General features: G+C 33.9%; 1 protein-coding gene across 10 annotated transcripts in view; it reads left to right on the plus strand.

Annotated features, from left to right (window-relative positions):
• Window positions 1-13557, plus strand: part of Nup107 (nuclear pore complex protein Nup107) — a 100283-nt gene that overhangs the window by 31892 nt on the left and 54834 nt on the right. For 8 of the 10 annotated variants that reach the window (XR_013031701.1, XM_076515399.1, XM_076515409.1 and 5 more), the window contains 3 exons: window positions 8341-8405; window positions 10268-10403; window positions 11039-11110. Coding sequence is in view for 9 of the 10 variants with exons in the window: in XM_076515399.1 (XP_076371514.1) it covers window positions 8341-8405; window positions 10268-10403; window positions 11039-11110 (273 nt within the window). In the remaining variant the exon portion in view is untranslated. Of the gene's footprint in view, window positions 1-7083; window positions 7224-7322; window positions 7356-8340; window positions 8406-10267; window positions 10404-11038; window positions 11111-13557 lie in introns of those variants that run through there. The other 2 variants (XM_076515458.1, XM_076515447.1) reach the window with 2 other exon arrangements.

Raw genomic sequence — 13557 nt, forward strand, 5'->3', positions numbered from 1 at the left:
TGGTTTGCTCTCCTTCATTATTTTCCCAATTTTCATGGAGGGTTGACAATTATCCACTCGGCAGTGACCATTTTCCTATACCTTTGAAAGAGACTGGCTGTGGTCGATGCCACCCGACCTGCGTGCCCAGGTGGAAGCTGGACCAGGCAGACTGGTTCACTTTCACTGCTTTCACAGAACTTGATCCTGCCATCGTGAATCAGCCATCAATAGACGACTGTGTAGCAGCGGTAACTGACTGTATTATACAAGCAGCTGCTCAGTGTATTCCTAAAATCTCAACACGTTTTCCACGATTTCCTCATCCGTGGTGGAATCCTGCTTGCCATTTGGCTCGGAAGGCTCAAAAACAGGCCTGGAATACTTTTCATAGATATCCCACACTTTGAACTGCATCGCTTTCCACCGGGCCCGTGCACATGCTAGGTGGGTAAGACATCAAAGCCAGAAGGAATCTTGGATTAAGTTCACAATCAGCATATCTTCTATCACCAGTTCCAAAGTCATATGGGATAGGGGTCGAAAGGTCAGTGGGGACTACACTTCTGTCCCCCTCTCGATCTTACTCTCTGATGGCCAAGATATAGCTGATATCTGGAGCATTGCCAATACTACAGGTGAAAGCTTTTGCTGGGTATCTAGCACTTCTGCTTGTTCCTCCACCTTCTTGGCCATCAAGACTCGGGCAGAGCATTCACTTCTTTCATTTTGAACTGACTGTCTCTATGACTATAATCATCCCTTCACACTGGTGGAACTGAAACTGGCCTTCATTGGTCTGACAGTACATGTTTGACCAGATGGTGACAACTATGACATGCTGTGCCATCTATCTCATGCTTCTCTTGATATTCTTCCAATTGCTTTGACGAGCTGTCTGTAAGACCTTAGAGAGGATGGTTAATGCTCATCTTGTTTGGTTCCTCGAATCAAACAACCTCCTCTCGCCCACCCAGTGTGGGTTCCGACAACAGCATTCCACCACAGACCACCTAATTCGATTTGAAACATCAATCAGAGAAGCCTTTCTCAAATGCCAACATCTTGTTTCAATATTTTTGACATTGAGAAGGCTTATGACACAACATGGAGGTATGGCATTTTGCAAGACCTCCATATATATGGGTTACATGACCATTTACCTATGTTTATTAAAAATTTTTTAATGGACAGGAGATTCCAAGTTCGTGTGGGTTCGACACTTTCCCGTTCTTTTGTACAGGAACTTGGGGTCCCTCAGGGCTGTGTTTTGAGTGTCACACTTTTCAGTATAAAGATAAATGCCATCACTGAACAACTCCCTCTCATTGTTGCAAACAGGCTCTATGTTGACGAATTTCACATCTCAGTCGTCGAACATGAGATATATTGAATGGCAACTACAAACTGCCCTCAATCATGTACTGAAGTGGACTATGGAGAATGGCTTTAATTTTTCTCTCTCTAAAACCGTTTGCATGCACTTTTTCCACCAATGGGGTATCCACCCTGATCCTGAACTCCATATCAGTGAAGTTTTGCTGCCAGTGGTCCCTGAGACCAAGTTCTTGGGGCTTATCTTTGACCGTAAGCTGACCTTTATACCACACTTAAAGCAGCTACGTGTCAAATGCACAAGAGTGCTGAACATCCTCCGTGTTATCTCTACTGCCAGTTGGGGAGTGGATCGATGTTCTTTGTTAAAGATATGTTGTGCTCTTATTCGATTAAAACTCAACTATGGATCACTAGTCTATCGTTCTGCCAGACCCTCGACATTAAAGATGCTGGACCCCATTCATCATCAAGGACTTCAACTCTGCACTGGGGCTTTCTGCACCTCCCCAGTTCAGAGCTTATATGTGGAATCTCACGAATCTTCTCTGCACCTTCACCGTTTGCAACTGTCTTTACTGTATTCTTCGAAACTTCGCTCCTTACCAAAGCATCCCACTTGGAGATGTGTTTTCCTTCCTCAGTGGGCCTTATTTTTTCAAAATGATCTGCTATTGTCCCTTTTGGCCTTTGCATCCAGGCGCAATTGAATGAATTGAGTTTGTCCTTGGAAAACATTGCAGAACTGGGGCTTTCTGCACCTCCCCAGTTCAGAGCTTATATGTGGAATCTCACGAATCTTCTCTGCACCTTCACCGTTTGCAACTGTCTTTACTGTATTCTTCGAAACTTCGCTCCTTACCAAAGCATCCCACTTGGAGATGTGTTTTCCTTCCTCAGTGGGCCTTATTTTTTCAAAATGATCTGCTATTGTCCCTTTTGGCCTTTGCATCCAGGCGTAATTGAATGAATTGAGTTTGTCCTTGGAAAACATTGCAGAATCCACTGGTCAGCCCATCCCCCCATGGCTTATTTCAGCCCCCAAATGTGACCTTTCTTTAAGTCATCTGAAAAAGGCAGATACTTCCGATTGGAAGTATCGTCTTTTATTTACTGAACATCTTTCGAACACCCTTTCTATTCCAATTTATACGGATGGTTCGAAATCAGGTGACTTTGTGGGCTCTGCCATGATTTTTTGCAGTTCTGTGGTTGTGTGCTGAATCCCCTCTACAGCTTCTGTGTTCACTGCTTAACTTACGCCATATCTCTTGTCCTGGATCATATTGAAGCTGAGCAGTACTCTGACTGCACTATTTATACTGACTCTCTTAGTTCTCTGCTGGCCTTGGAATCACTTCACGTCGGCTCACACCCTGTTCTCGCTGATATTCAAAACCGACTGGCCCATTTCTCATTAACATCTACTTCTATCCAGTTTTTCTGGATACCAGGCCACGTTGGTATTCGCGGGAATGTGCTTGCAGACATGGCAGCTAAATCTCTGCTCTGACACTATAACCACTGTGCCTATTCCATACATGGACTATGGTCCTGTATTCAAGGCACAGCTCTGTGCCAGCTGGCAGTCCACTTGGAGTGAGCAACGTGACAACAAGCTTTTTCAAATAAAACCCTATATTGGGCTTTGGCCGTCTAGCTTCCGTAAGGTTCGGAAGGAGAAAGTTGTTCTAACTAGACTATGCATTGGTCACAGATTTTAACTCATCGTTTTCTTTTATCTGGAACTGATGCACCAGTGTGTAGTTTGTGTAACACTCAAATCACTGTAAGCCACATTTTACTTTCCTTCCATCATTACGACTCTCAACGAAGGCACTGTTTTCTGTCTCAGGGTTTGTCTGTAACATTGGACAGTGTTATTAGTAATGGTGATAGTGTTCACCTTGATAAAGTTTTTAGTTTTTTAATGGTCATTGATCTTTTTAATCTCATTTAAGTGTTTGATATTTATTCATTACACCTTTTTAATTGTGGTTCCCTTTTCAGAGTCTCAATCTCTCTAGTTCAATTTGACATAGTTAAATGGCCAGAACATTAAATAACTCGACACCTGGACTGGAAAGGCCAACTTCAGGTGACTAACGCTGCTGTTTGAACTACCTGTTAGTCGTCCTAGCGAGTTGTTATTACACTTTTGCTGCATGTCATTTAACACTTTTATTACTTTACCTTTTAGTACTGGCCATAATGACATAACCCGGAACCAGGACTGGAAAAGCAAACTTCAGGTGAATGAAGGTGGTTCTTGTACTTACCTGTTAGTCTTCCTGGCGGGTTATGATCATTACCATTTTGCTAGAGAAAGTCCTTTACAACTTCTCTTACTCTGCTTTCTCTCTTAACATTGTTGACTAGGTGTCAGCATTGATTTTATGCTTTTTCTGTTTTTCAGTGTTGTTTTGTTTTACCTTTTTTTCCTTTTATGTATTTTACTACATTTAATTTATTTTTACCTTTTTACTGGACATTTGGCACAGATAGCCTAGCTGCTTTGTGCCATAAAACACTAAATCAATCAATCAATGCTAAGCCTTATCAAATTTCATATGTGGAAGTTGTAAAACTAAATTTTTTTAATTTACATTTTGAAATATCAAAAAATGTAATTACCGTATCAATACCTCAAAATTCAACTATAATTTATTTAGCTTAGTAATTAAGCTATATTTGGGTCTTAAAAAATACAAAATTTTGACCTGACTAAAATATCACCTTACTGCTTGGAATCTAGCAGGAAAAGAATGAGTTTACCACCTAACTACTTCGAAGATGCTGAGAAACCCTCTAGGGGAATATTATAAGCTAACAGTTGGTTTTATACATTATTGGGCAAAGTGGGTGTATGTAAGTATTTCCAAAATTGATAAGGTTAGTGGGGTCATCTTGGTTGATTCAATATGTATACTTATGTCTCAAAATTAAAGAAAAAATAGGAGGTTCTTATTTTATATTCTAGCTTATAAATATTAGAAATTTGAGTATCTGGAAGAAACTGTGAACTTTGGATCTCAAACAGCTAATTTGTTCCAGTGCTACATTCAACATACCATGTTACATACAAAATTTGATATTTTGGTGCTTTCTTTATATTTGCTTTTAAATTAAGAAATTAACTAATATATAATACTAAAATTAGAATTAGATATCTAGAATTTGATAGCAATCTTATTGATACATATTCATAAATTAGTAGTTGAGTAAAATTTTGAATGAGTCAACAAATGCAGTGACATAGCTTTTGACTCATGTTTCTAGGGTTAAGTAATGTAGAACAATGTATCTAATAACACTGTCTGTTGTAAAATTGGATTTTCAGTTCAGCTAGTTTGCTATGATAGACTAAAGGAAGAATCGTACAATGGAGGGTTCAACATGATTTATACACTGAAGCAGGTACACACACTGTGTTTGTGTTACATGATGAAATAAAGATTGTACATTTTTGTGTTTCACTTTTGAGTTCAATTTTTAGTTTGTTTTTTTGACATCATTCTTGTCTGTAAAAGATATTCTGATTGAAGCTCTATTTATTGAACAGACCTACCTGGTGTAACTTTAGAGTTGATTTATTTTCATATGGATATATTACAACAGATGATAATCAGCAAATGTAAAGTTTTGTGGAAAAAACAATTCAGGTGTTCCAAGCAACAGTACATAGTTAAATAAGGATTTCTTTCTGGAAAAATAAGAGAGGTCGTGCATACAAGATTCTTCCACAACATATCCATCTAAGTGTTGCATACCTCAAACAGTGGAGAATGAAACTGGTTTTTATACTATTATATACAAAAACAAACTGCTACAAAGATTTCTGTTATTGGACTGTTTTGATATGGAAGTTAAAACCATTGTTTTTGTGTGCTAGATGTATTATGTGACACTCCTTGGGAGAAGTGATATGTTTTAAGCATGACAACTTTCTTTTGCAATGGAAGCTGTTGTTCAAAACCATTTTCACTATGCACAGTCATGACAAGAGCATGACCAGAATTAGTGGCAAGAATTGCAATAATGTGGTAAGGCTCCCATGTTGTTTTTATATAACATACTCACCCTCTCTAGTCTGTGATATTCAAATACACTAGAGCTCCTGAGGTGAGAGTCAAGTATCCTAAAAGTTCAGGTTTTAGAAAAGTAATTCAGAGAATACAATAGACACAAGCAACATAAAAAACAAAAACATTTCTGTTTATTAGGGACTTCAGTGAAATGTACTTTAATGGGTTTATCTTCATTAAAGTTTCTTACAGAGTTTTTTGTCACAGTATGTTGTTTACAAACATCTGGGCCTGTTGAGTAAAATGTCAGAAAGGGGTTTTGTCAGAGCTGAATTGTGTGAGGAAAAAGAAACTCTTAAAAATATAAAATTTATAATGATTTTTAAGCTCAACTGACCTTATGTTGAATGATTGTATCCAGTTACTTTACAATTGAATTTGGCTGAAATTATAATGGAAATCAGAGCCCATGTAAAGCATCTTAATTATAATGGAAATCAGAGCCCATGTAAAGCATCTTAATTATAATGGAAATCAGAGCCCATGTAAAGCATCTTAATTATAATGGAAATCAGAGCCCATGTAAAGCATCTTAATTATAATGGAAATCAGAGCCCATGTAAAGCATCTTAATTATAATGGAAATCAGAGCCCATGTAAAGCATCTTAATTATAATGGAAATCAGAGCCCATGTAAAGCATCTTAAGTATAATGGAAATCAGAGCCCATGTAAAGCATCTTAATTTGTTTAAACATTTTAAACTCATTATTTATGTTGAGAAAAGTGTTTTCATTATCATTTCTCAGATTAGAAAATGCATTTGTGATGTATACCTGCTGACTTTTTCCAGTTTCAAGCTATATATTTAATTGTTTTCCAATATAAATGGATTAGAAGGTACTCTAATAAAAAATTTTTTTTTCTTAATTTTTTTAGTCATTCAGAAAGATTTTGAATTTTTTCTTGTCATCTGTAAATATCTTGTAACTTGTATTAATAGTTCATGTGATAACTTCCTGTTGAAGGGAATTTACTGTTTTAAGCTCACATAAAACTTTAAAAAGCTATAAGCATATACAGTTATGACAGAAAGTGTTCGTACCCTTGCATCGTGAGTAGTTTTCCTCATAACTTAAAAAGTATCATGATTAGGATAATGAAAGTATAGTATATTGTAAATATTATACTAACACTCATCTTCGCAAATTTTTATGTAAATTGAACGACAAATAAACTGTTTATAAACAAATAACCAAACATAGGAGGGACAGAAAGTGTTCGAACGTCTACTTTAATGGTCAGCTGTGTAGCCTTTCAGGTGAATTACTTGGTGCCATCTCTCCTCATAGCCCTCCATGATTGTTTGACAGTACTCAACTGATATTTTCTTCCATTCTTCTTTACAGAAGGCCTCCATCTCTTGCAAGTTTTTCGGATGATGTCGATGATCCCTGGTCTTCAACTCATACCAAATGTTTTCAATTGAGTTGAGATCGGGTGACTCTAATGGCCACTCCAGAATGCTTATATGGTTCCTCTGCAACCAGGATTGCACATATTTCGATGTGTGCTTAGGGTCATTGTCGTGCTGTTAGATCCAACGACACCCAAGCCGCAAGTTTTGAGCATCATTCTTGATATAAGTGCCTAATATATCAACATACTTTTCTTTTTTCATGATTTCGTTGACGCGTGAGGGCTGTTTACACCAGAAAAGCTGAAGAAATCCCATAGCATGATCGAGCCACCTCCGTGTTTAACTGTTGGGACTGTGTTCTTTGGAAGATTTTGTTCCCCCTTCGTACGGAAAATATAGCGAACACCAATGTGGCCAAAAAGCTCGATTTTAGTCTCATCCAACAAAAACATACTCTTCCAATAGGTAAAAGGTCTATCTACATGCTTTCTTGCATACCTCAATCATGCTTCTAAATGAACAGGCTTTAAATATGGAGTTCTACGAGGACGGCATGCTTTGAACCCACAAGAGTGTAACATGTTTATTACTGTAGAGGTGCGTACTTCAACTCCAGTTTCCCTTACCATTTTCTGTATGTCATTACTTGTTAAATGAGGGATCCTACTAACTTCTCTGAGAACTTTCCTCTTGGTTCTCTCTGGAATTTTAGTGGGGCATCCAGAACGAGGGAGGTTTGCAGTTGATCCTGTAAGCTTAAACTTGGCAATTATGCTTTGAACAGTAGATTTTGGCACATTAAATTGTGTAGCAATACAGGAAAGAGACACAGGAGACTTGTATTTTACAATAATTCAGTTTTTTAAATCACTGGATGGCTGTTTCTTGTTTGCCATGATGACCAAGCAGATAATGAAAGAGACAGCACTAAATTGCCAGAAGTACATTTTTTGCTGGCTAAATTCCAATAATTATGAACCCAGTATCTAGTTCTGGAATGGTATAATGTAGGTTATTTGCTAAACTAAACAAAATTTTTACAGGAATATCAGTTGTTTCACACGTTCTGAAATAATGTATGAACACTCTGCTCCTCCTATTTTTGGTTATTCATTTATAAACAGTTTATTTGTCATTTAAATTACATTAACATTTATGTAGATGTGTGTTAGTATAATATTTATAAAATAACATACGTCTATTAGCCTAATTGTGATACTTTTTAAGTTATGAGCAAAAAACTACTCGGGATGTAGGGGTACAAACACTTTGTCTTAACTGTACAGTTTTTTCTCAGATTGTAAATCAGTATGGAGACAGAATGTGTACATATAGAGCGGTATTTGTCTTGTTATTCACTGATTGTTATATGTATATTTGGCATTAGGATTTTTGATGTTTTCTCTTGTAGTGTTTGAAAGTAGTGAATTATCAATAATTCATTTGTAAAATTGAGTTATGTATAACAAAACGTTGTCATGGTTTTATTACTAAAGAAATATTGAGTTAACATTTTGATATTCCTCTTTCATACCAAAAAAAGAAAGCCTTGTGATAAGAATGTATATTTTTTTCTTCTAAGCTATGTTCAGAGCAGTTAGTAATGCTGAGAAAAGTGGTCAAGAAAGTTGTACCTTCTCAAAACAAGTAAGCTATTTCCTTTTGTTTTAACATTATTAAGGAAGTAGCTTAGGTGCAATTTTTAAGATTATCTGTTCAAAATATTATCCAGAGTAAACTTTATATATGAATATCCTGTTGAAAAGAAAATGAGAAGTTCACCTCTCAGTATTCTACATTTCTGGAAGTATTAGTAACAGTGTTTTTCACATGCAAAAGGAAAATGTAAGTTTGTCAGTTTTATAAAACTGCATTAGTGCCTATAAAGAAATGTTTTGTTGCATGTTACACCTTCCTAGACTTTAAATATCTAATGTAATAAATTTAAAATATAATGTAATGACAGTAATTCCGACATTAAAAGAAATCAGTGTTTTGTAGTTTGTTTTATTGTTGAGAGTTCATTCTAGTGCAGTTTAGAAAGTCAGTATATTTAGGCATCACTTACTATTAATTATAAAAATTATTTGATATTCCTAAAAATGAGAAAAGTCATAAGTTTATAAAGGGGATACTATGACATAATTGAAGGATATTAAGAATGAAATTTTTCTGGAGGTGACAAAAATATTTTATTTTCATTTTATTGAGGGATAGTACACAACTGTGACAAGGAACATTTGTGTTAAAGTTACCACAGTTCTTCTTAATGAAAAAGTTGGGAAAATTAAAAACGTTAAAGGGAAACTTTATTACATATGTACAGTATACCATTAGTAATTTTGGGAAAATACCCCAGATGATAAGGTGTTTGTACACAGTTAGATTACACGTGTTTTACATTAGTAACTGTAAAAGACAATTTGTTGGAGTGAAAATGCTGTGAAAAAAGGAGCTTACAGGTTCTTCATAGAGAAATGATACTATAATGTTGTGTCAATTGTTTGATTTCCTGATATTGGGTGACATTAAAAGATATAGAAGATTACTAAGTATGCTAATGTGAATTTATCGGCTCTGATACTTGAAACTGACAATTTCTCTGCCAAGTAAACTTTAAGTGTGCTGTGAAATGAAATCATACATCTGGCAGTGAATCCATGATTTGAATAAATAGACCAGTGCACTCATTGTATGTAGAGAACTCTATGTTGAGTTGGATTTTGTGGAAGGGCTGCAGCTAGTTGTTTAGAACTTCAGAAAAGTAAGTACAATATCGCAGGTGTGAGATCTGTCAGCGTTATATTGTGACATTCTAGATAGTGTTAACTATATAAATTAATGAAATTCTAAGGATCGGAATAATTGATCAAGTTATAACTTTCATAGTGTCTGGAAGTGGTTTGAGACAATTAACATCCAGTCTGCCTTGTTCCTCTCACAACCTTGGTTTAATAGCATGACTGGGAAATTTTGGAACATGCCTGAGAGACATTTCAGATTACATAGTCTTAAATCTGGCCACACTTGAATCTACTCTAAAAAATAGTAACACATTTTCAAGAGAAGATGCATGATAAGAAAACTGCACAGATGTTGCTAGCTGTAATATCAACTAAGGTAAACCCACTAGTTGATAAAATGTGACTTCTACCTATGAACACACCTTCTTTGCTAAGTGTTCTGTCTTGCTACGTTTTATTTAGCTGCAAGTCATTAACATTTTATTGTTTGGTGGAAAGGAAATTTATTTCGTTTATTATATAAGTTGATATATTATCTTCCTCTGCCTTTAATGTAACAGCTTACAACAAATTACCCCCATGTTTTTCATATCTGATTGTTGAATAGTGAAGTTTCAATATGTTGAGAGGAGAAGAATCTAAAATATTTGATGAAATCAGGCAGTTTGTTCATGAAAAATGTCAGCTGGAGTTCTTGAAAAAAATAAACTTGGTATGGTAACAATAAAATTATAAACCACTTACTTTTTTTATTTTTATTTTCAGATTTATAAACACAATAAGAGTGCTAAATCTTCTAGAACAAGAAAGAAATTCCTGGCGTTTAGTTCGCACTCTATATCAAGATCGACTTCAAACAGAGTTAATAAACGATCCAGATATGATTTTAATGGATACATTGGTAGGATTTCCTTTTAAAATGTTCAACTTTTCAAGAATCATAAAACATCTAAAGATTAGATTTTTGTACTCATTACAATAATTGCCTAAAATATCTCATAAATTCGAAATGGTAATTTTAAAAGTAATCAAGTTGTTTTTAGTGGCTAATTCTGTAGCTTAAAATAATTGAAGACATTGATTTTTCCATTTATTTAAAACTTAAGACCAAAATAATTTTTACCATAGTTTGCATAAGAGATTAGCTATTTATTTTATTCAGGAAATATGTCTTTCATATCCTCCTTCATTTCATTACTGGTTTGGTATTTTATTTTTAGTGAACAAATATAGATTTGTAAACCTAGAGATGCACAGAAAATGCACAATATAACAAAAGATGTTTTGTACAGAAAATGGAATAATTGTGTGTGAATTAATTAAGTAATCTTTATTTGTGCTTGTGTATTTTTCCTTTTTTTTATTATGAAGACTTTTTAACCATAATACACTTTACAATAAATTGTTAGATTGAAAAATAGGAAAGCTTTTGATTCTTCTCTAAACTTTATCACTAAACCAGAGTTATTTTTCTGCAGTATGCATTAAATATTTTATGATATGTTTATTTTTGAAGTAATTATTTCTTGATTTCAGGGAAGTCCCCTAAGTGATCGTCAAATTATTGATAATTTGTATGAGAGGGATTCTTTCATTCGGCAGTGTCAAGTAAGTCATCAGTTTTAGAACATCATGCTTTTAATTTATACAGCTATGAAAATTGTTTGCACATGTTTTGAGGTAATGTGCACATTAAAATATTCATAACCATAGTCTAAGGTTTATGAATGTAATTATTTCTTTCTAATACAGTAGTATTATCATAAGTTTTTGTTCTATGAGAGCTTTTAAAAAGGAACACCCTTCCATGCTTTAGCTAATGCATGTAAAATGTTATGTACTATCATTTTGTTCTTAAGGATAGGTATTTGTTAAAATTCTCTTTAATTCAAAGCATTGTAAACCATGAAATGATGAAAATAATCCTTCATTGGAAATTTTATTAAATTTAAGTTACTGCAAGCCTTCAATTAATAAGAAATTGTTTATTTCTTGTAAACAAAATTTCAAAGAATGATCAATATTTAAGCTTTAATTGCTAAGCTGCAGAATAATTTTAATTGCTTCTTTAGTTTCTGTATGTTGTTATCAAGAACCTGATGCCACACACACACACATTTGAAATTTGTACATTCATTGTAATTTCCAGAAAACAACTAGAATGAATTCTTGAAATACAATTGTAAAGTCTGTACTATATTTTTTCTGTTATAGTAAAACATAAGTTGATTTAGTGTATTAAGCCAGTGGTTTAAAGTACCAGTTTAAGTTTTTATAATCTGCTGTTTAAGATCACTAAGTAAATAAATCGTTAATACTAACTCTTAGTTATCATCAGGAAAGGACTGTTTACTTGTTACAAGTTTTCTAAGTTGTTCAGAATGCTTGGATGAGATTGCACATTTTTGTGTCAATTACCCTGACTTTCAGACAACTTCTAAATTATTTTCTTATGGAAATACTGATTATATTGAAAGAACTGGTTTAGGTTTTCATACTTAGCTTGGAATGGTGATAAAGGACTGATTGGTTGAATTTGTTGGACAATTAAGATTGACTTGCTGTAACACTTTGTACAGTTAATAGGTTATTATGTGTGTGTTATATTGTTTTTAAATAATTGTTTCTGATATAAGTATGTAATATTATTAAATCCTGTCTTGTTGGTTTTTAGTTTCTTAGAAACACATCTACAAGCTCAATAAATAGAACACAGTCACTATTCTTATCTGAATGATCCCTTTACTCCCCTAGCTGAAATAAAAACAAGTTTAATATAGGGTATTACTGGAAAATGTATATTTAAGTATATTCCAAGTATTAAATATTGTTTTATGTGACTTAGTGTGGTTTTTGTCATAGCATAGCTGAAATGACCATTGTCTATTATGCAGATGCCATTTAATGTGTATTGGTAGTTTAGGGATTAGCTTGAAGAAAATATTGCACATTTTGACGTCAAGCTGGCTAGCCCCTCTTGCAACTACTTTACCTGTTAGACATACTTCACTATAATGTGCTTACATCAATTAATTAATTTTCTAAATTCTTCAGTTAATATTTTGTGTACAATTGCAACTTATTCTTTGACAAATTTTCATCATTTCTGGACAAAGTAATAAGCACCAGATATAGTATAATAAACTAAATTCAGATGTGATTCAAGTATTAAGTTTTGTTAGAAGTCCAATACCAGTGTACCATCAGAAACACTAAGTCTAAAGTGTGTCAGTAATTCAAGGACTTTAGCCCTAACTAACAATGTATCATAGTAGTCATACTGCTATAAGAAAGAACCCAGAAAAACATGGATTTTCAAAGAGTAGCAAATATTCCTGCAAAGTTATTATTTAATTATTGAATTTTTATGCAAAACTACCAAGCATATTGTAATAATGTACTTTTGAAATATGTTTTTGTACATTGTTTTCAGTAACTGATGTCATTCATTAAAGAATTCTTCAGATGTAGCACATGGTTTATTTCTATTATTAAAATACACAAATGTGATTAAAAATATATATTTTTCAGAAACATAGCCTATCTCTTAGGTACTTCATTATAATCATTAAGTAGTACTGTCTCAGGTAGCAAACAAAAGCTATTAAATGCCTGGCTCATCATTAATATTGAAAAAAACACAAGTCATCTCAAGACAGGGCAAGTCTATTAAGCAGAAATTCCAACCTTATGTTTTTGTTTTACTAACAAAAGTATAAGCTGTGTACTGTCTTTAATGACACTGAATTATATTTTTTAATAATGTAATCAAATGAAAATGTTCCTACAGTCTGGTTGACAGTGTTAAAATGTGACTTTTATTGAACTCTGTTTATTTATGGATGGTCAGCAATTCTGCTCCTACTTCACGTTATTACTTTTCAATGAAGCTAGTTTCTGTGTATAGAAACTAAAAGGCATTTGCAACAATAAATATCGAAGAATTTGATAAGGATAATTTATTTTCTAGACATATTACCATCCTTTTTTTCAACCTAGATGTACGTGTCTGATTATAAATATATATGTTTATTAATATGATCCATTAAATTCTA

Source organism: Tachypleus tridentatus, chromosome 1 (assembly GCF_004210375.1).
Source record: "Tachypleus tridentatus isolate NWPU-2018 chromosome 1, ASM421037v1, whole genome shotgun sequence".
NCBI classification, from domain to species: domain Eukaryota; kingdom Metazoa; phylum Arthropoda; class Merostomata; order Xiphosura; family Limulidae; genus Tachypleus; species Tachypleus tridentatus.